This window comes from Plectrocnemia conspersa, unplaced genomic scaffold (genome assembly GCF_051122295.1).
Source record: "Plectrocnemia conspersa isolate PC_06_02 unplaced genomic scaffold, ASM5112229v1 ptg000011l, whole genome shotgun sequence".
NCBI classification, from domain to species: domain Eukaryota; kingdom Metazoa; phylum Arthropoda; class Insecta; order Trichoptera; family Polycentropodidae; genus Plectrocnemia; species Plectrocnemia conspersa.
This window is the reverse complement of record NW_028277175.1, coordinates 22,625,701-22,652,553: the sequence shown is the minus strand read 5'-3', so window position 1 is coordinate 22,652,553 and position 26,853 is coordinate 22,625,701. Positions and strand designations below refer to the sequence as shown.

The 26,853-nt window shown below is 30.2% G+C and overlaps 2 protein-coding genes across 11 annotated transcripts in view; both read right to left on the bottom strand.

Moving 5' to 3' along the window:
- Positions 1 to 5,148, bottom strand: part of jar (Myosin heavy chain 95F jaguar) — a 30,109-nt gene extending 24,961 nt beyond the window's left edge. For both annotated transcript variants that reach the window (XR_015811271.1, XM_088196584.1), the window contains exon 1: positions 5,089 to 5,148. The gene's annotated coding sequence lies outside the window, so the exon portion shown is untranslated. The remainder of the gene's footprint in view (positions 1 to 5,088) is intronic.
- A 2,472-nt stretch (positions 5,149 to 7,620) lies between these two features.
- hlk (hulk) overlaps positions 7,621 to 26,853 on the bottom strand; it is a 38,441-nt gene continuing 19,208 nt past the window's right edge. Inside the window, exons 2-26 of one of the 9 annotated variants that reach the window (XM_088197059.1) lie at positions 25,809 to 25,991; positions 25,129 to 25,269; positions 24,582 to 24,611; positions 22,485 to 22,667; positions 21,793 to 21,936; positions 21,540 to 21,722; positions 21,333 to 21,464; positions 20,916 to 21,230; positions 20,530 to 20,844; positions 20,143 to 20,457; positions 19,884 to 20,072; positions 19,681 to 19,821; positions 18,630 to 18,950; positions 18,335 to 18,517; positions 14,980 to 15,111; positions 14,594 to 14,917; positions 12,880 to 13,206; positions 11,990 to 12,103; positions 11,286 to 11,468; positions 10,430 to 10,561; positions 10,198 to 10,354; positions 8,993 to 9,159; positions 8,600 to 8,923; positions 8,349 to 8,531; positions 7,621 to 8,250 (exon numbers count right to left, since the gene is read on the bottom strand). In XM_088197059.1, the coding sequence (XP_088053185.1) occupies positions 8,063 to 8,250; positions 8,349 to 8,531; positions 8,600 to 8,923; positions 8,993 to 9,159; positions 10,198 to 10,354; positions 10,430 to 10,561; positions 11,286 to 11,468; positions 11,990 to 12,103; positions 12,880 to 13,206; positions 14,594 to 14,917; positions 14,980 to 15,111; positions 18,335 to 18,517; positions 18,630 to 18,950; positions 19,681 to 19,821; positions 19,884 to 20,072; positions 20,143 to 20,457; positions 20,530 to 20,844; positions 20,916 to 21,230; positions 21,333 to 21,464; positions 21,540 to 21,722; positions 21,793 to 21,936; positions 22,485 to 22,667; positions 24,582 to 24,611; positions 25,129 to 25,269; positions 25,809 to 25,991 (5,006 nt within the window). In that variant the 3' untranslated portion in view covers positions 7,621 to 8,062. Of the gene's footprint in view, positions 8,251 to 8,348; positions 8,532 to 8,599; positions 8,924 to 8,992; positions 9,160 to 10,197; positions 10,355 to 10,429; positions 10,562 to 11,285; positions 11,469 to 11,989; positions 12,104 to 12,879; positions 13,207 to 14,593; positions 14,918 to 14,979; positions 15,112 to 15,345; positions 16,857 to 17,287; positions 17,855 to 18,159; positions 18,211 to 18,334; positions 18,518 to 18,629; positions 18,951 to 19,680; positions 19,822 to 19,883; positions 20,073 to 20,142; positions 20,458 to 20,529; positions 20,845 to 20,915; positions 21,231 to 21,332; positions 21,465 to 21,539; positions 21,723 to 21,792; positions 21,937 to 22,484; positions 22,668 to 24,581; positions 24,612 to 25,128; positions 25,270 to 25,808; positions 25,992 to 26,853 lie in introns of those variants that run through there. The other 8 variants (XM_088197061.1, XM_088197060.1, XM_088197062.1 and 5 more) reach the window with 8 other exon arrangements.

The window sequence follows — 26,853 nt, the reverse complement described above, 5'->3', positions numbered from 1 at the left end:
TTTGGCGAAAATGCTTCCCGCATCATGTTTATTAAACACTGGATGTATACACTATGTACCATATATAATAATATGTATAATCATTGATATGTCCTTGTCTCTGAAATGGAATAATGGCTATGGGGCAGGATAATTGCAACGCTACGTTGCACAATTCCATTCAACGAGTTTATTAATATTCATAAAAGGCAACGTCGTTTCACAGTTCCTAGATAGTTTTCGGCTGTTTTACGTCGCGTTTTTAACGTTGAGAATCGATTTGCCCGACTATCAAAACAAATTGGTTTCTATTTCAGGCGAAGCAAGAAGGAGCGGTCGCTTTCTTGATGCGAAATCCAATTAACTTAACCTGGATTTGAACTGAAGGAAAATCTAGAATATTGTAAGAATGTAAAGAGAAATGTATTGAGGATTGTATAATATATGAGATTTTGTAAATAGTCTAGGTTTAAAAAATATGGGTGCTAACTAAATTATAATAAGTGGGATCAATACAAATTAATTTTGTTTCGCATGACAGTGTTTTAACGGCAGTTTTTAACCCATTCAACTTTTCTTACTGGTCAAAATAGCATTTTTTAAGAAGGTGGACTATTTGCATGAAAAAAATCCACAATGTTCAGGTTGATCCAATACTAGTTGGTAGCACTGTAAAACAGACAGCTGTCAATAATGTTAGTTTTCAACAACACAATCACGAAATGGATCGCTTAAATTCAACGCGTTAAAATAGTTCAATTGTTCTACAAAAATAACAATACATACTATACGAACTGTGTATCGAAATTTACGGAAAAATTATGGTTAATTTCATTGTCCTACTGAGTGAAAAATTCGCAACGTAGTAAAAAAAAATAAGATACTGGAAGCGTTGGAGATATGTTAAGGCCTGTGCATCATTGTGGCACCTGTTTGAATTGTAGATTCGTCGGCGTTCCCAGTTTTGGACTTTTCTTATGGCTCCCTTTGGCGCATTTTTCATCTGGACTTGCACCTACACCCGTATAAAATTCAGATAACACAAGAACTGAAACCCAGAGATCATAGATAGCGAAGAATTTACGCAGATTGGGATGCGCAAAAATCGGTTTTGGCGCCAGGAGCGTGCCAAAGAGGATGGTTCTCTTTAAAAAATCTTTTAGAAAGGAACTCACGCGTGAAGATCAACGAATAACAAATACCAAAGTAAGACATATGTAACTAAGAAAGAGCAGAAACATCATGACAAGATAAGGATCATATAAATTGCACTATGAATAGTTGATTGTAGATATTACAGTCGTTCTTAAAAAAAAGCCTATAAAACGAGAGATATTGTTCCAAGATGATTATAGGTAAAACAGGATAGGAAACTAGCTGGTTCGCCCATGCATACAAGCCGCTCCTGCGGTATTGTGTTATCCAATTTAAAGTCACGATGATGCCGGAGTCATGTCTGGGTAAACAGCATGCGATTCGACTGAGCTATTGCAGATGTGACTGCGTCGGTCACGCAGGCCATTGTGCGACAGGGCATTAATTCCTTCCTTCCTGCTGACGCTTCCGATACGTCAGCAGAGCGTGTCTCCTGCCTGCATAGGTTTTGTGCTATAAATAATAAACGATGGGGGTGAACCTCCGATGTATCAGATTTGGCAGTTTTAGTAATGCACTGAACCAAAGCGATGGTTTGAACAGATGTTTGTTATGTTAAAATCCAGCAGACGAATTTCCTTAAGAATATTTATAAGATGGATGGAGTTGTTATGACGTTTATAGCAGATGATAATGTTGGGTCTACTTTTGGACATTATTTTATAATTAGGCAAAAGTTTGAGACTACGATCAGAGATTTGTATTTGTTATAAAAAAGCTTTTAAAACAAATAGTGTATCTGAAAGTGTTGAAAAGTATATGAGGAAGTGTCATAAGAAAAATATATATTTATGCCAGCATGTTAGCACGTGATATGTGAATGCTATTTAAGCTGATACTAGATGAATAATATTATAAAATAGGTTATTATTATCCCAGATAAGAAGTCGATATCGATAACACTGTATCAATGGATGTTTTCTTTTAAAAAGTAGCTTTTCAGTTATCAACAGTAATTTACCGCAATAAACGGTCGCCAGAAAGGGTCAAAAATTCCATTCGACTAACTTTCTAGCTCTTTACTTTAAAACTTCAATGCGCAAAACGCAAACCTTTCAATTTATTATTTCCAACGAAATCCGAAATTTAGCCATGGATCGCCGATCACGACCCATGACGATTGTCACGGCCGTCGCCACGGGTGGATTGTTTTCGATTTTAAAACTATTAATGCTGTTTCAGATGGCGCCTTTTTTTACCAAAATCATAACACGAATAGTAGGTAACCTACCGAGACGGTTATGGTTCGTAATTACAACAACGAACCTGTAAAATCGTCGGTTTATCTAAAATAAAAAGAGAAAACTTTTTGTGACTAACTAGACTCTTATCAGATCTTGTTCATGTTTATCAACTGAAGGGTAGAAATGCTATAGGATCTAAGCGCTATTGTAAATAATTTAATAATACAGGGTTTATGCACCAGAATAATGGTTTCACCTATATTTAATATTTAATTTAGGTTTTTAACAATATACTTCATGTATTTATTCTCATTACGATGATGTCTGTGTAGCACAACATTATGTTTGCGTGATTGTGCAAATGATACAGTGAGGTTTATATGAATCTAACTTTTAGTATAACCATCGAGAGATTATTAGATTATAAAAAAATATCATTAAATATAATATATTCAGTTAGATACAAATAAATTAATATGATTTAAAATACACTATATACATATATCAATGGTCTGTGTGGTTTACTTTTATTTATTGAAATTAAATAATAACTAACTTTTCTAGACTAGAACAGTTTTTATCAGACAAAATCGTTGTATCAGTTCATTCGCTTATACTTTCTTTTCTGACATTCCGCAAAAATATAGTGGTATTTTTAGACATTTTTCAGGTTTTGGTTGTTAAGACCAAGTTGTATGTTTAACTGTTAAGTTCAAGAGTGGAGGTTAACGACCAATGAATATGAAGTGGCAATATTTTTATAAATGTTTAAACGACGCACTTGATTTCGTTGCCTTTATATGTAGAATCTAGAACAATTTCAAAAAATAAAATATTTGTAGACTGTAAATGATATTTATAACCTTATTTTTTAATGAGTTGGTTATTCAACATAACTGTTTTATTAATTCAAAATATTAGGATAGCTTGTCTTGTTTTTTATGGTTTTAGAAGGAATGGGTACAAGTTCTGCGACTGCTCCACAGATTTATGTCAGCGTTACTTATAAATACGTTTGTTCTAAATCAGCCATATATTGAATGACATGTGTATATACTATATTAATTAACCTCCAGCAGGGAGTTGCTGTGCTTAAGAGCGTTTTAAGAGGCGATAAATTGACAATGAAAAACCCCGCAGAAAACACAATTATTTACCACAATATATATTCCAACACTGGTTACAATTCGAATAATTTTGACCGTAGCAACTGTCAAATTATTATACATACATATATGTAAATTAAACCTTTAGAATTTAAGACACAAAGAATGAACGTGTAAATTGACATTTAAATGCTCACAAATGAGTATACACTAGACTAAGTTCACATATAAAAATGAACATAATACATTTATGGAAATCAAATATAATATGATAGACTGCACAGTTTATTTATCAAATTTAATTGAAAAAATATGAAGTTGAAGTAAAAAATGTGAGTTTAATTATCATATGTAATCGAAAATGTTATGTTATCTTATGTATTTAAAACTATTATGCCACGTATTTTCTTTGTTAAAATATTATTAGCCATATTTAGTAAATATGGTCTTTTTAAAGAAATTGTCTCTTATTGAATTTATGATATTATAATATACTGTTTTTGTTAAAAGATAAACGTCTTTCTAAAAATAGATATATGATAATTTCGATTCTTATGACCAATCAATACATTTATTTCATATGTATTTTTATTGCTGTGCTATTTTTTTAATGTTATAAATGATTTATCACGGCTATGGCTATAGATTTTTTAACAATTGAAAACTGGAAATTGAACTTGTAAGAAGTTATTAAAAGATACTTATTTGAGAATAGTGGTAGTTATTAAGAATATTTTTGTTGAACTATATCCTATTTATACATATGTACATATGTATATATTATATATAGCTAATGTATCGTATTTAATTTACTCAACAAAATTCCAAATCACCTGATAATAGTCGTTTGATAGAAATACATTCTGTGATAGGCACATTCAAATATACATATGCTCAACTGAATAATTATCGATGATTTTTATTAACTTGTTTTATTATTATTTGCACTTAGACCATATAGGATTTCTATAATTTTTACATTTAATTGTTATTACATTTTTTGCCGTTGGCGCTGCGAGCGCTAAACGTCAAATAATTCAAAATTATATTTGCACGAATAAACTTACGTCGAAGTCTATTCATAATGCGCAAACGTATTCAAATAAAGAAAACGTGGGTTTCTATATTATGCTAAATAATAAAACGTGGGCTAAATTACTATAGTGAGTCATCGTTAAGACCGGGGGAGTAAAGGTGGTATTGAAATTTAATTATGTATCGGTTATATAACAACACTAATAAGACATAATGATTAATAATACAAAGCAAACTTAGACCTTGACAATGAGTAGTTTAATTTGATGTTCAAGGTCAACGTTCAATATTAAATTAATACAATATTTTAAACTTTTGATACGGCGGCCATTAAAAAACCATAACACAATTTTTTCAGTCATTACACGATTAACAAAAACATATTCACTCATAACAATTAAAAAATAAAGGTAACCTAATTAATGTTTGATCGATAATGGAAGGAAATAAAACTTTTATTGTACAAATGTGTTTTAAAAATCAAACGTCAAACACACATGAAGTTGGCTCTTTGTTTTAACGGACTTTTAGATGATTTTACTGAATGTCACTCATAGAGGTAAGAGGTCGATTTAAAAGTTTGCTGGTTTATGTAGTTTTGGTTATAAGTATTCGAAAGGTAAACTTACATTTAAAACATCCATAAGAATCAACACACAACCACACAATACCGCAATCAGTCGGCAACTAACTTACCTGTCACACGGCGGCAAGTTAGGCTGGTAACACAGTTTCAGCTTTTACCGACATTTGCTAAAATAAAATTTTATGAATATTTTTAAATATATTATTAATTTTATATTTGAAGTCTATAAATATATTATTTATAGACATTAAATATTTACTTTATTTTTTATTAGGCGATAAACTGTAGTACAAAATACACATAAAATAATAAGCTTTTTTTAAAATTTAAATTGCTTTAAAATATTTATTAAGCAGCAATTCGCGGAAGATAGTTGCAAAACCATTAAAAATATTTCACTTTAATAAAATAAATTATAAAGCTATGACCACTTTTGTAAAAAAATAATTTATTTAAATAAATTAAACGTTTGCGACATTTTAACAAAATTGTAATATTATATTTATTAATATATTATATAACTAAATTTATATAAATCATATTTCAGTATTTTCGTGTAATCAGGAGACAAATTAATTACAAAAAAATATTAATTTATTTTTAAGTAGATTTGGTGCAGAGAGTTATTCATGGGGTTGGGGCAGTTGTGTTACCATAATGTTTACATGGGTTTTCAGAAGCTGTTGTTAAAAATCAAAGGTTTCTAGAAACCCATTGTTCGAAATCAAAAAATTCATCTAATTTTTATTAAAAATTGAATTTATACGAATGTTTTAAAGTTATTTTCGACGACTACAACTTTGAAAACAAATTTGTTTTATAGTAGTTTTAGTAACTCATCTAGTGGCGGATTAGCAGAGACGTAATTTCAGAATTTTGCAAAAAAATTCAAAATATAAGAAACAGTGCTGATGATAATATTGATTTCATATACGTGTCTTGACTTGAAAAGTAAATTGTAGGTGTGTAACCAGATATTTCTCATTCTTTTTTAAACTTTAACTAATGGGATAGTGACTGCAATTTCTGAATCGAATTATAAGGGTTCAAATTTTAAAATGAATATACCGAAACTCATGGATTGCAAATGACCGGTTGAGTATTTTGTTTGGCAGCAATGCCACATTTAGAGCTGCCTATAGATGAATACAGCACAATGGTACATCAATAGCCCAAAATTTGTTTTTTGAGTAGTGAAGGAAAACCAATTGAAATGCATCGACGAATGAAAGTTCAGTATGGTGATACATGTCAATACAGTAAATGTTCAAGTGAACAAGGAAGTTCCAAAGCGGCATAATTTCTGTAATTGTCTATTCTGAAATAAGTCAGAAATACAAAGTACTAACATCGGAGTCCATCGCAGCGGTTGAAGGCACTGTTAACTAGCAGTGAACGTAATAGCGTCACTTCTTTAACCAGAATTTAGTACACCACATCGTCTATAATGTTTTGTAGTTCTAATAAGTGTCAGCAGAGTGGGTATCTGTTACCAGTACAATCTCTTTCCTAATATAATGCCCATTTAATGGTAGTAACGTCGACTTATTTTATCTGCTTAAAGAGGTTTAGGTTCGACTAAGAAGTATATCAAGCGATACATTTTAAAGTATTAGAAAAAGGTTGTCCCTTTTACCTTTTTCATTCATTAAATTAAAATTAAAATATATTTAAGATTTTCATTTCACAAATGAAAACGTATTATGTTTTTTCTTAATTAACATCACTGTTCTTACGTAAAGCTCTTTTTATAAGTAAATAAAATACTTTTTTTAATATATTTTTTTAATAAAATTTATATACACTGTATATTATTTACAATCGTATGATACAAAATAGACTTTCAACGCTCTGTTGAATGTTGTATATTGAATCATTTTGAAAACGTCAACCGAGTCGATTCTTCTAAACAACGCTTAATCTGGTCGGTATGCTGCTATAATTTCCACGACGATAACTTTGATGAACGACAATATAAAAAATAGTGTAACAGTACATTATATCATACATATATAATATATAACGAAATGATGTTCGACGATGAATATGTTAATATAATGATTTAAATAAAAAAAATTAACATATATCCTTACGCTAAGTAATAAATTCATTTGGGAATTGAAAATTAATAAACTAGATGAGCATGACTTATTTTTCTATAATAAATACATATGTACTTTATTAAAAAATAAATATTTTTATATATATTTAATGTTTCAAAATTCAGTCAAGGTTTGGATATGTAGGTACTTTATGATTTTTTATATTGATCTGAAATATATGTTGTAATCTGATGCGTCTGGCCATGCTCAAACAAACCCATCAGTGTATGAGATATAACAATAAGGAAAAAATATAATCTGAATCCAATATAATGTTATATTATTATATATTCAACATCAAACAATATTTTCAGTAAGAATAAATATTTGCATGATTTCATTATGAGATTTCAAAATGCAAATCTGAATAAAAGGATTATATTTCATATATATTATATTCATTCATCCTTTTAACGCATGTTTTTTTGTGAATAATAGACGTTAATTTATCCATTGAAATAAGATTCTTCACAAGGGGTTTTAATGATTTATTATGTTTTTTATTCAATTATTTTTAATAAACGACTAATCTTATACACCAATAATGTTTAAATCAACGAGCGTATCTCGGGATGTGGATCATATACATATATTATTTTTTAATGTTATTCAGAAACATTTAGAAAATAATACAAATAGGACGAGCAATGATAATAATTTTGGAATAGTATAAAAATATATTTTGAAATTTAAACCTTTGAAGCTTTTCAGATTACACCCCTTTTTAGAACACAATCGGTACATATGTACTACATAAAGGCTTTTCGCCTGCTCGTGTATAAATTTCACATTGTTGTGTTTTATTTTATTTGTCAGGTTGTTGAAAACACAAGTAACATTCAAATGGTTGTCTTAAAAGATAAGGTATAATCTAAAATCACATTGAACATAACATTTTTACTTTTAAAGATGTCATTACGTTTGTTTTGGATGTGGAGCGGGTGCCGGCGGCGGCGTTTTGAAACATTGAAGCAAAAAGGCAGTGTACATTACAAACGCTATGGATATCGCAATTAAGGCGTACATGAAAATGTTTAATTCCGGCTGCCTGAATCTGTTTTTCCTTAACCATTCCAATACTTCAGTCTCCGACATGATGTCACCTGAAATAGAAGATAGTTAATAAAAATGGTATAGCAGCACTTCCTTCCAGTTGACGCAACTTTAAACTATAAATATACGATAAACTATTATTACAAACCTCTATAGATACTTGGAAAACGTTTTCTGAAGTATACAATGGCAGGAAGTTTAGTCACACCCCATTTTTTGGCATACCTAGCATCTCCCATTTTAACGAATGTGATATCTAAATTATCTGTTTCTCCATCAATCTTTTCTAAATTATCAATAACGATGCGACTTTCTGGTGCGTTGACTTCATCTAAAATACAATCATAGCATAAATAAACAAATTTAAGTTACCGATACCGTTATGATTTTTATATGTACAGAAATAAACGGCCAAAAATTCGTTCTCGTCCAAGAGTTTATCAAGCATCTTTTTGTTCACTTCTTCGATTTCATTTTTAATTTCAAAGACGTCTTGCGAGGTAAGCCACGAAAGAACCTTATCGACGTGATGCATGTCTCCGTCGTACAACATCGGCACTCTCTTTCTAAAGTAAACCAACGACGGTATGTTTATTATGTTGAATTTAGCGTTTGCTTCATCACTGGCGATCTTCACAAAGTCAATTCCATATTGATCAACTTCACCGTCAATTTGCTCGAGTGACTCTAAAATATCGTCACATTCAGGACAATCATCGTCATCTATAAAAAAATATTTCTTAGAGATTTTCTTAAAACTTGATATCAAAGAGTAAATATAGCTTTACTTACAGAAAAATACAACCAATAATGGAGATTCATCCATCAATCTTTCAAGCATACGGTCGTTGACAGCTTCAATTTCATCAGCCAATTCTCTGTTATCATCGTCGATTAACCATTCCAATACCGAATCTTCGTTTTGTAGATCTCCTTCAAATATTAATGGATTTCCATTTCTATAAACAATAAAGTTTTTTTTATTTTTATGTAATAGCAATAAGTTTTTTCCACCCAAAAACACTTACAAAAAATCAAATACGACGGTAAGTTAAATGAAAACATTTAATGTGCTGTAAAATTTCTAAGCACCGGGCAGCAGTGTTACATTTGGTCTAAAGAGTGACATGTAGCACAAAGGCACAGCAGTAGTGAGAGATAAAACCCATTAAAATGTATCAAAGAATGAAAGTTCAGTATGGTGATGTATGTTGTTAATACAGCAAGTGTATGAGTGGACTAGAAAATCCTGAAATAGCGTGAGCTTCATAACAAAGTCAGACACACAAAGTAGTAACGTTAGAGTCTATAGCTGCTGTTGAAGACATTGATAAGTAACGGAGAACGAAATAGCTTCACTAATGTAAAGTAGATACAACACAAACAAACTCGTCCTAAGAAGGCGATGCCTTCATAGGACGAGTTGATACTGGTGATAAAAAATGGGTTCACTACCACCAATTGGAAGCCAAGAGAGCGGCTAAAGTATGACACTGTACTATCTTACAAAAACCTAAGATATTCTGCACACAACTGACTTTCTTAATGGACTTTTAGGATCATTACATTTTTAGGAGATATAATGTTATCATTCCAATATACGAATCATCTTCAATGTGCAATATAGTCTAAACGACATGGACTTCTGATTAAAACAGCTGTTTTGTTGCTACATGACAATGTTTTGCAATATAATTATTTTTCAACAGTAGCAAATATCCAAAATCTGTACTTCCCAGTGATATTCACATCTTTGAACCGCTTTAAGTGACGATTCATTGAAAGAGGTTCAGGTCCAACAAAGAGGTGCAACAATAGGTGCACTAGTGGCTGTACACATAGTCTAATTTTATTTTACTTGTATTAAACGCGATGAAGGCTAAGTAGAAAAATGATGTCCTTTCATATCTTTAACGTTAAATATTTAAGGTTTTCATTTAACTCAACATAACTACTTTCGAGTGGGAAAAGTTGATTCGAATAATAAAATAAATCACCTGAAATATACCATGGCTGGGAACGTTTTAATAGAATAACGCTTTGCAAGTTGTGGATCCTGTATTTTCACCATATGAATACCAAATACGTCGCATTCGTCGTCAACGTTTTCTAATCCTTCTAAGATTTGGTCGCAAATATTACAGTTTTGTTTGTCTATATTAAAATTAACATCAGTACCATTATACAGAAAATGTTATATGTAATATAAAATTTAATTATATAACATACAAAAATATACAGCTAAATATTGAGTCTCTACAACCATTGTCTCCAGCATCACTCTGGTTATAAGTTCAATCCTATCCTCAGTTTTCTGTGTGATCAACCACTGCAACACCTCTTCTTCTTCAGCCAATAATCCTATAAAACAATATATTACATATTTTATAATATATTTTAAATGTTGACTAAATTATAAAATCATATATCTTCCACATTTATCAGAGCAAAAAGAAGCACTGCAATATAGTAACACTCCATTACAGACTGCAAGCAAGTAACGTCGGCTACAGCAGTTTCCCAACCTTTTTTGCTTGCGTTTGCCTTGACGGTCCATTTCAATTAATTTTACCCCTCATAATATAAAACTATTTGTAATTTATATAGTGTGGCAAAGAATGCAAGAGCAGAGCCGCAGCATAAATTTTATTTCTTACTTTAATAAATATTCAGTGCGATCACTGTCATGTTTTGCAAATTTTTAACTTTGAGGACCTCGCTCTTATAAAATTTATCGCTTTCAGAGTTACATATAGAAAGTATTCATTCTCTTGGAAGGTACTTAGATTCCAGTAACAGTAACTCCTACTTATATTGTGAGCTACTTTCATGAAATGACGGAAAAGACTAGTGAAAATTATATATAAAATATAGTATAGACTTGTCATCATCGGTAGATAGCTCACAAATATGCCATTTCTTTGAATTAACAATCAATAGATTTTCCTAAATTTAATTTATAATAACAAGCAAATCATTTTCTTTTATGATGCAGTCCTAAGCAATTAAACGAATACAACAGTTTGAGAAATATTGCCATACAGATATACTAATGTAAATAAGTGGAATGACGGATAGATATTACCTTCAAAAACGTTTGGTATATTGTGTTCAAAATATACTAGAACCGGGAAGTCGCTAACGCCGTATGATTCTGCTACAGTGAAATCTTGAGTTTTGACAAATTTGATTCCATATCTGTCACAATCATCATCAATATTTTCCAATTCTTCCAATATTCCAGCACATTGGTCACATTCATCAGAATCTTAAATTGATATAATATTATTAAAATAACAATTAAAGTTGATATTTTAAAGATGATAAAAAAACATTACTATTCTAATGCAATGAAATACATAAGAAAGAAAATTATTTTTAAATTTCTAATAATATTTATAACTTTTAATAGAACAATTTCTTTCTCTTCATAATAATATAATATATAAATATATATATAAAAAACAGTACATTAAAAACACTTTACCTTCTCGACATTTCACCGACGTACACCGCTTACGTAATATGCACTAATGACATTCAGATTCTAATGTAACAACTACAACTAATCTTTCAACATTCAGTTTCTAACATAGTGATATTTACAAGACATAATGTTAGCGATTATCTGAAGTGACATATCCAACTAAGGGGAAATTCATTTTCCTTTTTTGTTATTCAGTCTGTTGGATGTTAATAATTTAGTCGGATACTGTATTTATGTTAGATACAAAGCTTTAAGTATGTTATATTGCTATAGAGAAGCAACGTTCGAGGGGTGTTATGTACCCTCTTCTCCTTCGTGCACTTCTTCGTCGGCATGATTCGCAGCGTCGTGTTCTTTCTTGGCGCGCATTTTTCGCATCACTTTGGAATTGCATACATCACACAATGTTTTGTTCCCTAGAGAATTAATGTACAATTAAATCAAATATGAGTTAATTTAACCATTTATATTAATAAGTATTTATCATGTTGTCGTTTACAGTCGATTTTATATATATGAACTTATTTTGTTCACATTTATTGTATTTTATTTGTAAAGTTTTAATTGTAAACGTTAAGTATAATAAATAAAAATGTAAATAAGCCTGCAAAATATTTTTGTAATGAAACTTGGCAGCTCTCAAAATATTCTAATATTATATTATTTAGCTTAATAAAGATTGAAGACTGATAATATGATATAATACAGCTGTTAATTTATCATTCAATCAATGACACAATCAAAAATATACTCGTTTATTTGTATGTTCGTACTAATTATGTATTTTATTTATTGTTTTTAATGCTTAATAATAGCATTATTTATGCTCTTGTAACCAAGTTCCATTATAAAAAGCACATCAATATGCATTTTTCTTAATAAAAAAGAAGAAGCAACGTTTTACAAGATGAATACGATAATTGCAGTTAAACCAAAGAGTTGGTGATTGATTTATGTTCAAATAAACCTATACAGCAATATGTCAGTATCAAACGTCATCACATTCCTTTTGGTAAACAATAATGTTCGGTCTGAAATACATTTTTTGCATTATGTTAATATATTTAAATATATTAAAAATGTATATTCATCAAGAATAAATGTTTCACAAAGCATTAACATAATAGAAGTTGTTGTAGAGCATTAGTGTTTGATGTGAAGATGTATCTCTGTTATAAAAATTAAGTCTTACAGAAGTAAACGGCTAAAGAAGACGAATCTTCGATTAGCTTGTACAATTCGTCTCCTTCCAAAGCTTCTATGACATCGCCGGCTGGATCCTTCTGCGTTAAGAGCCAATTGAGAATTTGCTCTTCGTCGTTCAAATCGCCAGCATATATAACTGGTTCTTTAGAACCCATTTTGAAGAACAATATAGCTGGAAGCGCAAAAACACCAAAGTCTTTGGCCATCTTCTTGTCGTCGATCTTTACAAAATTGATTCCGGCTCCGTCCGCATCGTCGTCAATGTGTTCTATTTCTATCAACACTCTGGGACATTGTTTGCAATCACTGCTATCTGAAATTTTGCATGTAATATTTATTTAATTATATTCTAAAAATATTTTTTGTTTAACAGTATATAAAAATAAACATTTACAATTTTGACATCTTAAATTAGCATAGAAAATTTAACTGATGAATGTAATTAAGAATATTGCTAGACCATAATCAGTCCATTAACTGTAAATATCCGGATGAAAACAAATCAATATTATCCAACAGTTTGTAGAAAGCCCATCATATGTGCTTATTTGAAAACAACCATCAAAGTTGTGCAAAATCTTTAAAAGAATCATGAAAAATTATTTTCCTACATTTATTTATATATTTACATAAGACCATTGTGATCAAATAACCTCAATGAGCAACAATAAAAATGAAAAAATCGTTAAAAATAAATTGGACCAGCTTTTCATACCTCAGATTAAACAGATTAATATACAATGCTAGCGTATTAAAATCTGAATGACAACTGCCATAAACGTTGATGCGACTCTAGAGATTCATATCACAGTATACCATGAATATCGTGGGAAACAGTATAAATAGTATATGTAGTCCTTCATAATTTAAAGTTAATAGATAATAATAATAATAATAATTACTCAAAAAAATTAACCTTACAGGTTACTTCACTGCGTCATAATGAGCAAAAAAAATGAAAAAAAACATAAAACATAATTTGGATCAGCTCATAGCTGATCAGCGTACAATGCCAGCATATTAAGACACTGAATAACTACTGCTATAGGCAAGTTGCCAAGTGTGGATGACCTCACCAAAACCAGCATATACATTTACACGTTGACTCGACTATATAGATTCATATAACGCAATACAATGTAGAAATTTCGAGCGAGATAGAAAAGATAGTATATTTATTCCTTTATAATTAAAAATAAATATCTAACCTTACTGAAAAGGTTGGTCTAATGTGTCACAATGGTAGAAACAAAAACTAAAAAAAAACATAAAACTCCTCATAGCTGGCACTCAGTAAATCAGCGAATTAAAACTCTGAATGGCTATTGCCATAAGTGAGTTGGAAAGTGCAGATGATAACTTCGAAGCTGGCATATACATATGTATACACGTTGACGCGACTCTAGAGATTCATGTCGCAGCATACCAGCATATAGAATAAATAGTATATTTATTCCCTCTTAATTTAAAACGAGTAGTTGAAAAGTTGATATTTAAAAAAACCTTGATGTTGAGTAAGAATTTATTGATCTACTATTTCTGAAGAACTGATAAATGTATGTATGTATATATAACAAGAATGGCTATCTCAAACTAAACAATGGTTTATTTGTTGAAAATTTGCTACCAATGGCTAGTTTTAAATATGAGTTATTTTTGGTAATATATTGTTTATATGTTAGAGTTCTAATCACACTTACAGAAGAAAACTGCGACATAATCAGATGTCTGTCTTATCTTTTGGAACATTTTACTATTGACCCGTTCGATGTGATCTGTCAACTCCATATTTTCAGGATTCGTCAGCCAATCGAGAATTTCCTCTTCGTCGTCAATATCACCGTCATAATTGATATATTTTCCCTTTCTAAAATATGTGATTCCCGGTGGATTACGGAAACCATATTTTTTTGCCATCAGACGATCGCTTGTTTGAACTATTTTAATTCCATATTCAGCAGCTTCATCGTCAATAAGTTCTATATGTCTCAATATCTTAGGACTATCAGGATCGTCATCTTTATCTATAATTAAAAGTGCATTTTAATACTAAACAATATAAATTAAATTTTAAATAAAATCTTACAGAACACAACAGCCAAGAATTCTTTGGTCTCTATGTATTTAAATAGTTGGTCTCTTTTGATATCTTCAATGCTGGCATCATTTTTTTGTTTAACCATCCACTTGAGTACTGTTCCTTCATCTAGTAAATTTCCTATAAAATAATAATATTTTATAAACGCGTTTGCAGTTTTTTACTTAAGCAGAATTATTGAATAGAAAAGTAAGTGGGTCCACATCCTTTTTTTATACATTTACTTCTGAAAATGAATAATCTTTGATAAGCACTCACCGAAACGATGAGACTTCATGCGTTGTGATTCTCAGGGTATACTTTCGTCATATTTATAATGCATGCGTGTCTTGTTCAAAAATGATAAAATGAAACTTAGTAACAAAAATGTTTATTAACCAAATATACATAAATGTGTTTTACAAATACAATGGGAAGGGGCAATGTTAAATTTTTCATAATGACAATAGTTGTTTCTTATGTGCATAACATGACAAAAGCACAATTCTATCAAAATTTCTTATAGGTATTGTAACTGATTGTATGGTAATATTATGACTGAAATATTAAAAAAATATAACTGAATGAAAGGATTGTCGATCAAGATGGATTTAGCCTAAAATTGTATAAAAAACTATCTTTAAATCGGATTTAAAAAAGACTTACAAACTATTACGATAATTGGTACATTATTTTTATACTACACTTACAAACCCTGCCTTATTTTACAACTCTGTTTCAAAATACAAAGTAAATTAACAATATTTTAATTTTATATTTATATGTACAAAAACGCAAATTTTAAAATAAATTGAGAGCTTAAATAGCTCTTTGCCAAACAATAATGTGTAGTGGGTAAACTGGGTGCGGTATAAAAATAATGTACCTAATAATTTAATAAATACATTTTCAATTATATAAACGTATAAAAATCGATGTTATATTTTAATTATTTTTTCAGTCATCATATTATGATTTTTTATGATCACGGTGTTCATTGATCGATTCACTTATAACAATGATATGTAAGAAAATATATTAAATCATTAAAGTATCAAACATAACATTTTATAAAATTTATAACAAAAAAACTATTCGGTTGACTAACGATTTTGGACATCATCACAATCCTTTGCTTTTAAAATTTACTTTCACAGTTTCAGTCGCGCCGATGAAATAAGTACAATTTCACCAATTAAAATTTATAACAATATACAGATCTTTAACATCCATAAAAATATATTTAAATAAACAAAAACAACTTTGGTACAATTTCTCCTAAATTGTGTTGTATGGAGAAAGATGTTCTTCTCTGTGAACGTGTAGTTTTTTATATAAATCCAACGTCTAAGGGATTCAAGGGAACACAACTCTGAAATGCATTGTTAATACGCAAAAGCAAGTTAGATGCACACGTTAAAATGAATATTTAAAGTAAAATATCATTATCAGAATTATTACCGGGATATATTATATCAGTATATATAATAAAAGTTATGTTCTCTTGAGGCCCTCATTACAAATGGCTCGTGGATGGTATTTTTTAACATGGCATTCTTTAAATGCGTTCGTATGGTAATTGATGTTAAAGTATAGGGCTATAATGTGGATTTACCACCACCAGATATTATCGCTTTCGAATAAACCTTTTTTCCCCTTGCCTCCCTTTTCTGGTTTCGCGGCAATCGCTTTACTTTTAATGTTTTTCTTGTCGAGCGAAGCAGTCTTTGAAGGTACAGTCTTCACGGGCTTAACTAATTTCGACGGAGTCGCCTTTGGAATTTTGGTGGCAGCCTTCACTTTGGCCGGGCAGCATTGGTACGGTTCATACGTGGGCTTCGGCAACTCCGACTTTCCTCCGAGTCCAATGTAGAAACAGCCATCGCCTGCAGGCAGTAAACAATATTTCAGAACACGTATTATACATGTGTGTTATATTAACACACGCTTAAATTAAACAAAAAATGCTCAATATATTTAACATCGAGCACTATCTGTTTCTTTTTATCAAAATACGTGTTGTTAGTAAACAAGATCAGACAATTTGGCAAGCAGATTGGTAAGCTTATCGAAAAATATACATTGTTCAACTGTCTGCAGACGGCAACTATTTTACAAAAAACAAACTTAAGATTTTGCAATATCACAATGATTAAAATTCAATGCTGGCAGTAGTATATATGTAGTAATGTTTGTTATTTAACCATGCATATGGATGATGTGGAGATTGCAGTAAGACAGTGACATTTTTTCAATGTTGGTAGCTTTCCAGCAATTAATATACAGGGAACACTATCAAATCATTGTCATGAATTACCTGCAAAGTATCTTTTAACTTTGGAAATAATACCACCATCATCATCACTATCATCATCATTATCGTCTTCGTCATCATCATCATCATCATCATCATCATCATCATCATCATCATCGTCATCATTCTTATCAACTTTATCATCATCATCATCACTATCGTCATCATCGTCGTCATCGTCGTCGTCGTCATCATCGTCATCATCTTTGTCGTCGTCGCTATCATCATCATCATCGTTGTCGTCGTCGTCATCATCATCGTCATCATCGTCGTCATCGTCGTCATCATCATCAGATTTTAAATATTTTTTCTTGATTATTGTTTTTTTTTTCAATACAGGCTGCTTGTTCAATTTTACATTTTTTGTTTGTACATTTATCTTTTTAGTATTCATAACCCGTTTTTTATTTTTCGTACTTTTCTTATCTTCATCACTATCGTTATCGTCGTCGTCGTCGTCGTCGTCGCTGCCGTCATCGTCGTCGTCATCGTCGTCGTCGTCGTCGTCGTCATCATCATCATCATCATCATCGTCATCGTCATCGTCATCATCGTCTTCACTATCATTACCTGTTGGCATTAGTATTTTTCATGCAATGAACTCTGCTAAAATAGCAATGTGCTATATTAAGTTCATATAATAATAATAATATTAAATCGTAGAGCCAAAGCGGAAAGCTTTTACAAAATTAATAACATTTTTTTAAAAGTTTAACAATAAATAATAATATGAAAAGACACATGCACTTTACGTGAAAAATTAATCAATTAGACTATTATCATTGGACATTTAGTCATACCCATTAAGAATACATTTATACGCATAATAAATAATCGATAATATTATCTAAATGTAAAAGGATGTGGATTCTTACTTTTCTGTTCAATAAGCCATTGTAAAACTTTTTTCTCGTTCTTTAGATTACCTATAAAATATGTTTAATTTGTAAAGTATTTTTATTGATATATATAATATACATTATAGGATATTCGTATAAAAGAACAAAATTGTGATTTGTTTCGAGTGTAATAATCAAAACAACGACTTACCATCGAACATTATAGGCACTCCCGTTTCATAGTACACCAAAGCCGGGAAGCTAAAGATACCCAATTCGGACGCTAGCTTAGAATCTTTGGATTTAACAAATTGTATGCCATTCTCATCAGTTTCATCGTCTATCGTTTCCAAGTCTTCCAAAATTGTGGCACATGTATCACAATCATCACTATCTGAAAAAAAGCAGTGATTTTTTAGTTTCTTTAAATTATTATATTTTTTTAATGTAATATAAATGGTTGATATTACTATTATGTAATGCATTCATATTGACTTTTTACTCACAGAAAAATACAGCTAGATGTTCAACGTCGTTGATGAGTACGTTCAAAGTTTTTCTGTCTACGTTTTCAATGATATCCGGTGTCGAGCCATGCAGAGACAATACCCAGTCTAAAATTGCTTCTTCGTGCATTAAGTCACCGTCGTAAATTGTTCTGAATTTGTGTCGGTAAAACGCTAGTGCTGGCAACGATGGAAGGTCGTATTCTTTATCAATTCCTTCGTCTGAAGTTTTGACGAAATCAATGTCTTGTTCTTCACATTCGTCATCAATGTTTTCGAGTTCCAGAAGAATCTTTTGTGACTTTTTGTCACCTTCTTTATCTATAAATAAAATAAGAATATATTATATAACGAGTTTTACTATTCAGGTATTTAATTTGTTTTTACTTTATAAGTTTTTAGATCAGATAATAAGTTTCAGCTCACGAGCAAACTTTTATACTTTCAAATGATTTTTTCCTCTTGTTAACTAGTATGCACTATTATTTCATATATATTTATTGATCAATTTCAATTTAACAATAAATTAATAACAATGAAATATAAATTATACTAGTAATATTTATTTTGATAAATGCATCCTAATATAATATACATACTAGTCCTAAAAGACTTGGGTTTGAATCCCATATAGATTTTTATCGTGTCAAGTGATCGAAATTTGTGATATAAATATACTTTTGATCAATTATCACAGATTAGGGTTTTCTAGATTTTACTAGTTTAAAAATAATAAATCAAATAAAATAGGTCGTGCATAGTGACATCTATTGATTGTAAGCTGTACTAATTTCTTATAATTAAAAAAATATTTATTACTGATTTACAGAGTATAAATTCAGTCTTGTGTCTCACTAATTATTTAGTAGTAGTTACGCATTGGCTTAAGGTCTGTCATGTTGCAGCGGAAGATTTAAAATAAATAAAATAAAAAAGAGTGATGATGAAAATATCAAATGTTAGTCTAAGCAAAAAAAAACTCTCTCAAAAGAGAGTAGCTTCATACTGACCCGATATATACATATATTAAACAAATAAAAAATATACATACAAAAGAATACGACGATGTGTTCATTTTCTTCAAGAATTTTCTCCAACATTCGTGTATTGACTTCTTCAATCTTTCCGGGAATCTCTAATGTATCTTCATCAGTTAACCAAGATAGTACTTCATCTTCATCCTCCACATCACCTGTAAGTATATAAAGTTATATTAGATATTTGTATAAAAATTATAATTAATTAAAATAATACCTTTATAGAGTAGCGGGTCTTTGTTTCTAAAGAACACTAGAGCTGGGAAGTTTTTGATACCATTTTTCTTAGCAATGGAAGTATCTTCAGTAGTAACAAATATAATTCCAGTTTCGTCAAGTTCGTCATCAATATTTTCTAATTCATCTAAGATATTGTCACAGTCTTCTCCTTCTTCACATTTTCCACCTAAAATAGATTATTCATATGATAACTCAACCATTAAAGCAAAATATTTATGTTCCATAAGAATACTTACTGAAGTAAACAACCACATATTCATGTTCTTCAATTAAACTTTTCAAGATTTCATCGGTGACTTCTTCAATGGTTGCTGTATTTTTCTGTTTAATCAACCAATCTAATACTTCATCTTCGTTCATTAAATCGCCTTCATAAATAGCCGGAATCTTTTCTTCAAAGTATACGAGAGCAGGGAGATGATCGATTCCATATTCTTTTGCTTCAGCGTTGTTATCTACGCGGACAATGATTATATCTTCTTTTTCCAATTCATCGTCGATATTTTCCAATTCGTTCAATATTCTTATATCTTGTTTATCGTCTTTATCATCTAAATTAATAAATAAATATTAATTAAATATACATGTATTAACAATATATTATTTAAATATGAATTACTTACAAAATATTACTGCCAAATATGGAGAAATTTCTATCAGTCTATCCATCATTTCATCGGTGACTTCTGGTATTTCACTATGTCTTTTCTGATGCAACAACCATCCGAGGAGCTCATCTTCCTTCATTAAATCTCCTTCGTACACGTGTGGAATACGCCTTTCGAACAAAACCATGGTCGGGAAAGAGTCAATGCCATATTCCTTAGCTTCTTTATCGTCATCGATCTTTACAAATGCAATATCATTTTGATCACATTCATCATCAATGTTTTCTAATTCAGCTAATACTTTCTGACTTTTTTTCTGATCCTTATCATCTATAAAACAATTGTTTTAATTTTTAATCTTCATCATGTATATATATGTTAATATTTTAATCTATACTTACAGAATAGTACAGCGACATATTGCATTTTGTCAATCATGATGTCTAACATTTCATCGGTTATATCTTCAATTTCATCACTCTCAGTTTGATACTTTAACCATGCCAAAACCTTTTCTTCGTCTTCCAAATTTCCTTCGTAGAGTGTCGGTATGCCTTTTTCAAAGTACAGAAGAGTTGGAATCTTTTCAATGCCATATTCATCAGCTTCTTCAGCGTTATCGATTTTAACAAATACAATTCCCATTGTGTCGCATTCATCGTCAATATTTTCCAATTCAGTCAAGACCTTTAGAGATTTCCTATCATTGTTGTCGTCTAAAATAAAATAATTTAATAGAATAATACTATACATAATTTGTCTATTGTAAAAGAAAGAATTATAGGAATAATAACTAATTTTAAGTGAATAATACACACAGAATAATACCGCCATTGTTTTTCCTTCTTTAATGAGCTTATCCAGCATTTCGTCGGTGACATCTTCGATTTCATCTTTTTCCAATTGTCCAATGAGCCATTCTAGTATTTCATCTTCATCATCCAGATCGCCTGTTAAATGTAAATTAAATATTGTTTTATTATACATTGATATAAAATATTAACGCATAGAGCTAACTAACTCACCGTCGTATAAACTTGGAATTTGCTTCTCAAAATAGACAATAGCAGGAAGTGAATCGATACCGAATGCTTTAGCAGCACTATCGTCGTCAATTTTCACAAATTGAATGCCGTGCTTATCACAGTCATCGTCGATTTTTTCAAGCTCTTGTAATACAGTCATTGAATCATCATCATCATGATCATCTATAAATAAATTTTAATAAGTACATACTAAACGATATATAAAATATAGTTATTATATTAATACTCTTACAGAAGAGAACGACTAAATTATCAATGTTTCCAATTAGCGTATTCAAAGTCTTAGCGGTGACGTCTTCAATAACATCTTCTTCATCTCCGGTCGATTTATTAGCCACGAGCCATTCCAACACGTCTTCTTCTTTGCTCAATTCGCCTGATTTTATGAATTGGGTTAATACAATTGAATTAAAATTAGAGTACGGCAGAGGAACCAAATGTTTTTGTGACGATCTATATTTAGTCAGGCTAGGGAATGTGTGCGGACTATTCAATTCAATTTTAGTTTACTGCACAATCCTGAGTATTTGTTATAGTTATTTTTTAAAACAGTGATTCTGTTATCAAAACTCAATATTGCATTGTGATATATCTAACTGAAACGAATGATAACTGGGCTAGTGCCTCCAGTGCTGAATTATTTTAATATTATTATACACTTTTCTCCATCTAAAAACACACTTTTTCAAAGTTTCGTAAGCTATTTAAATTATTAAATTTTTGAAACAAAATGATTATACAGTAATTTAGTATTATCGTGTTGATAATAAAATAACTGCCTGCATTAACTGTTTCATAAAGCCGTTATTCGTACTTTGCTGATTCTGGGTTTTGGGGACGGACCTTTTATATCCGTATTTTGTGTCATTATTTTCATTCCTCTGCCGCATTTGTAATTAAGATGAATACAATTTTGAGACTCACCTTCAAAAATCACAGGTATTTGATGTCTGTAATAAACCAACTTTGGCAAGTCTCCTAAGTTGTACTCTTCAGCTAGTTCTTCGTCGTGGATCTTCACAAAACCGATGCCCAATTGATCGGCTTCATCATCAATATTCTCTAATTCCTGCAAGGCCTTGGAGCATTTTTTGCATTCTGGTTTGTCTGGTGTAAACACATTTGCAACACAGTTAATACAATAAGTAGTATAACGGCGTTTTAATTATGTTAAGTAGATTGTTTTTACAAGAAAGCATCGAGAAGCATAAGCGTTATAATAACATATACACAATGTAGCTCTTTGGTAAGTGATGTTATATATTACATGTATTTATAGTGAAGTTTTAGTATGTTTCTATTTAAGATTCATATAATAATGAATACGGTTTATGTATTGATTTATCTGTATTTATATTAAAAATTCATTATTTATTCACACTATTTAAACAAAACATATTTGGAGTCTTAGATCCTAATAATGTGATAATAAAAGAGTAAAAGTATGTTTTAATAAGAAAGCAAGGGATTCAAATTATTTCATTTGAAGTAATGTGGCAATAAAGTTTAATGTTGTTTCAAGGACCGTGATTCATAATAAATTAAACATTTTGGCTGACTGCCAAATGTATGCAGACTGATTAAAGTAATCTTCCACATTTTTAACAATACATTAGTTTTAAAAAGATTTTAAAAGACAAAGTAAAAAAGACGAAGAAAAAAAATAATTGCAAACCATTCGATGACTTCAAGAATATCGTCTCATAGAAGCATTTGCAATATTAAAAAAATGAAATACAAACCAAGAACACTTCGGAAAATTTTGTCACCGTCTCAAATCATGCAGATATGATAACGTGAGCCATTTTCTTTTATGGTGGTCGCTAAGTATATATGGTGCATAATAAGCGTAAGGGTCTTAAATAACTTATAACTTTTTTCTTTTGATATATTATATTTTTTTTATATTAACAAATTTATGAAAATAACAATAATATAATATTATTTGACATATTAAAAATGTCATTCAATCAAGACTTAGATTGTACAATGTAAGTCAAGAACATCAGTTTGCTCTGATTAAGCGTTTCATTTCACAAATTATGTGAGCAATTAAAGTGTTTTTGTTTCGCATATAGTACACAAAATTAGTTCTTTCTTATTCTCACCAATTAAGGAGCTCAATAGCTCTGTGAATATTGTATATTGATTTAGTTTGCAGTATCCTCAAATATGTATCTCATTCTGAATGTCAAATATAATAGACAAAGTTCAAAAGAAACATACTGCAGATTAAAAACACCATAAAATAGGCGATAACATGCTTTATTTCACATATTAAGTAACTGAGTTGTCAGTTATAATTTAAGCTCTGATTTCAGATACTATTAGTATATAGAAAATATAAGTAGTCAAGCTTTTAAGATTGGCTTCATATCTGTTACTTATATAAAAAAGCTCAATGTACGGTGTGCTTAATATAATCACTAAACAAACACTTCTTCTCTGACTGCCAAATAATATACCTGACTTCCTTATGATAGATAAAGTTTAAGAACTATTTCTCAGATATTAAGGAAATATAAATTCTACTCATTCCTTTTTTCTGTTTCTGGAATTTAAATCTTCAGAGTTGTATTGACATGTATACATAGGAAACTCCTTTAAGCTGCTGATAAGAAATTCATATTTATGGTTTTTTAATAAATTTTTTTTATATCAAAAGAAAAAGTTATTCCTTATCTAAAACATAACACTGCATAATGCTAAACGCTCTTTATACTTAGCAGCAATATACAATTTGTGTATTTGATGATTTTCTGTTGTTGTAAATAGAACTGTTATAAAATCATGAATTTGTTCATGTTCATTGAAAAAGATGTACATATATTATATGCATATACTCAATAAAATTGTTTTGTGTAACACAAATATCGTTCTTATATATAGTTTCACCGTTTGACTGTAATATAAAATATAATATAACATCATGATTTTCAAATCCAGTTCACAGTGTGTTAGTCGAGATGAAAGCGAACAAAATTGAGGGTATACATTTCGCGTACTTTATCGTATACTTACTGCTAGCGGCACAAGTCTGGAGATTTGAACCTATTTTGGAAAGAAACAATATATATTGAAAAATTGTGTTTTGATTTTGGAAAACGTTGGCACTTTTATCCCGATTCCAAAGTGAATTTATTTTAATATCCATAGACTGTGTGGTAATATCAGCAACATTAACTGTGTTTCATCAATAAATGTTATTGTTAATATAGAGTGCTGTAAATATACATATTTTTATACTACATTTTAGTCACAATTAACTAATAAATAATAATTAATATTATTCACTAATGTTACACATGTGTTTAATAGTAATTATATAAATAACTACTGAATACTAGGACATTTTGACATACATTTAACTCACATTGAACATGCTTTATCAAATTTTAGAATATTGTATTTGTCGTTCAATATAAGGTATAATACATATACAATAAGAACTTTATTACTCATTTTAATCACTTTGTATTAGTGATTTACAAAAATACAAGTTTTTCATTATATTCTTGATGTTCTTTTTATAAATTATTGAACGACTTAAGTCCAGTATTGTACTTACAGAACAGTACGGCAACGTATTCCGTGTCTTCGATGATCTTGGATAAAATTTTTTTGTTCACTTCTTCTATCCTGTCCGGCCTGTCCATCGCTTCGAGACTCGTTAGAAAATCTAATACATTTTCTTCGTCCATCAAGTCACCTGCCAATTTATTTTAACTGTATTATATAGCTAGTTCATTATCATTGTTTATAATATATAAAAATATAGCAATATAAAATGTACATAACAGTTTTAGTTTTAGTATTTTACTTTAAAAGTATGTCACAAATTGACAACAGGGCTAAATATAGTTTGTATAGTGAGTGTTTTTTTTTAGCGAAGAAGGCGTTAAACTAATAAAACTTCAGTAACTTTAGCAAGTGTACGAGTGAACAAGAAGCAGATTCTTTTCAACTAGTTAGAATAGTGATATCTGTCTTGCGGTTCAGCGGTGTCAGCAACGTGTGTACCACACCAGATGAAATTATAATTTAACGCCTGCACTTTTGCAGTGCTTTGTAGCGAAGGGTAATGGCTTCTTAAAAATTGTTAATGGAAATCATATATCGTATCACTATTTTTTTTCTATTGAATTGTGTGTTTCTTAATGAAGTTATGTAGTTACAGTATGGAATAATTAGGTATAAGATTTTTAGCAGGTGTTAAATCTAATGTAGAGCGTGATGAATGTTCCTTACCATCGTATATAATCGGCTCCTTCTCACGGAAGTACGTAAGAGCGGGGAAATTTTTGATGCCATAGTGCTTGGCGAGGCGCTTGTCATTGATTTTGACAAAATCAACACCAAAAGTGTCCGTGTCATCATCAATCTTCTCAAGCTCCGCAAGCACCTTGTCGCATGTCACACAACTCCGCGCATCTGTAAAGAACATAAATCAAACATATGAACAATATATTTTGATAAAAGTAATGACTATTATATTATGCTCTTATTTTCATGAAATTATTGTAAAGCAAAGTGAATATTTGTGACTAGAATACTCACAGATTAATTAGCTAACTTAACCTATTACAGCTGCCAATAAACCATACAATATTTATTGTCTAAAATGTACGAAGCACAATGCCTGACATTGATTATTATCTGATAAATATAGGCTCATATTTTTCGGGTCAGAATTTATATTACATGGGTCAGAACTTATATTAAAAGGTCAGAATACATGTACAACAGTCAACATATAAGCAGTCAGAATAAATTTTAGATGATCAGAATTTATATTAAATGGTTAGAATTTAAATTGGGCTGGTCAGAATTTATATATAATTATTTTGACAGATAGTCAGAATCATTTTTTTCAGTCAATATTTATTTAGTTCATTATATATTACAGTTCATTGGTCAGTATTTATAAAGAATAGTCAGTATTTATATTATATGATTTAACCTCAAGGTCAGTTTTATATTGACAGATGGTCAGCATAATAATTCATGGTCATTATCAATATGATTTATAGGCAACATGTTTGGTTGGGCTCGCAACATTGTCAGATGTCAACATAACAACTCCGCGGTCGCTCTGTCGTTATTCTCACATCGTTTGTCGCTCTGAATACCTTTACGTCCTACATACAATTAAATAGATTCGTTGAGAGTTATTCACAGGGTGTTCACTGTTCTGACCATCTCCGCTCGTTCACACCTAGCTTGTGCAACAGTTTAGCCGCAAGCGAGATATTTTATATAATATTTCTAAAATAAATAATTTATTCCCCATTTA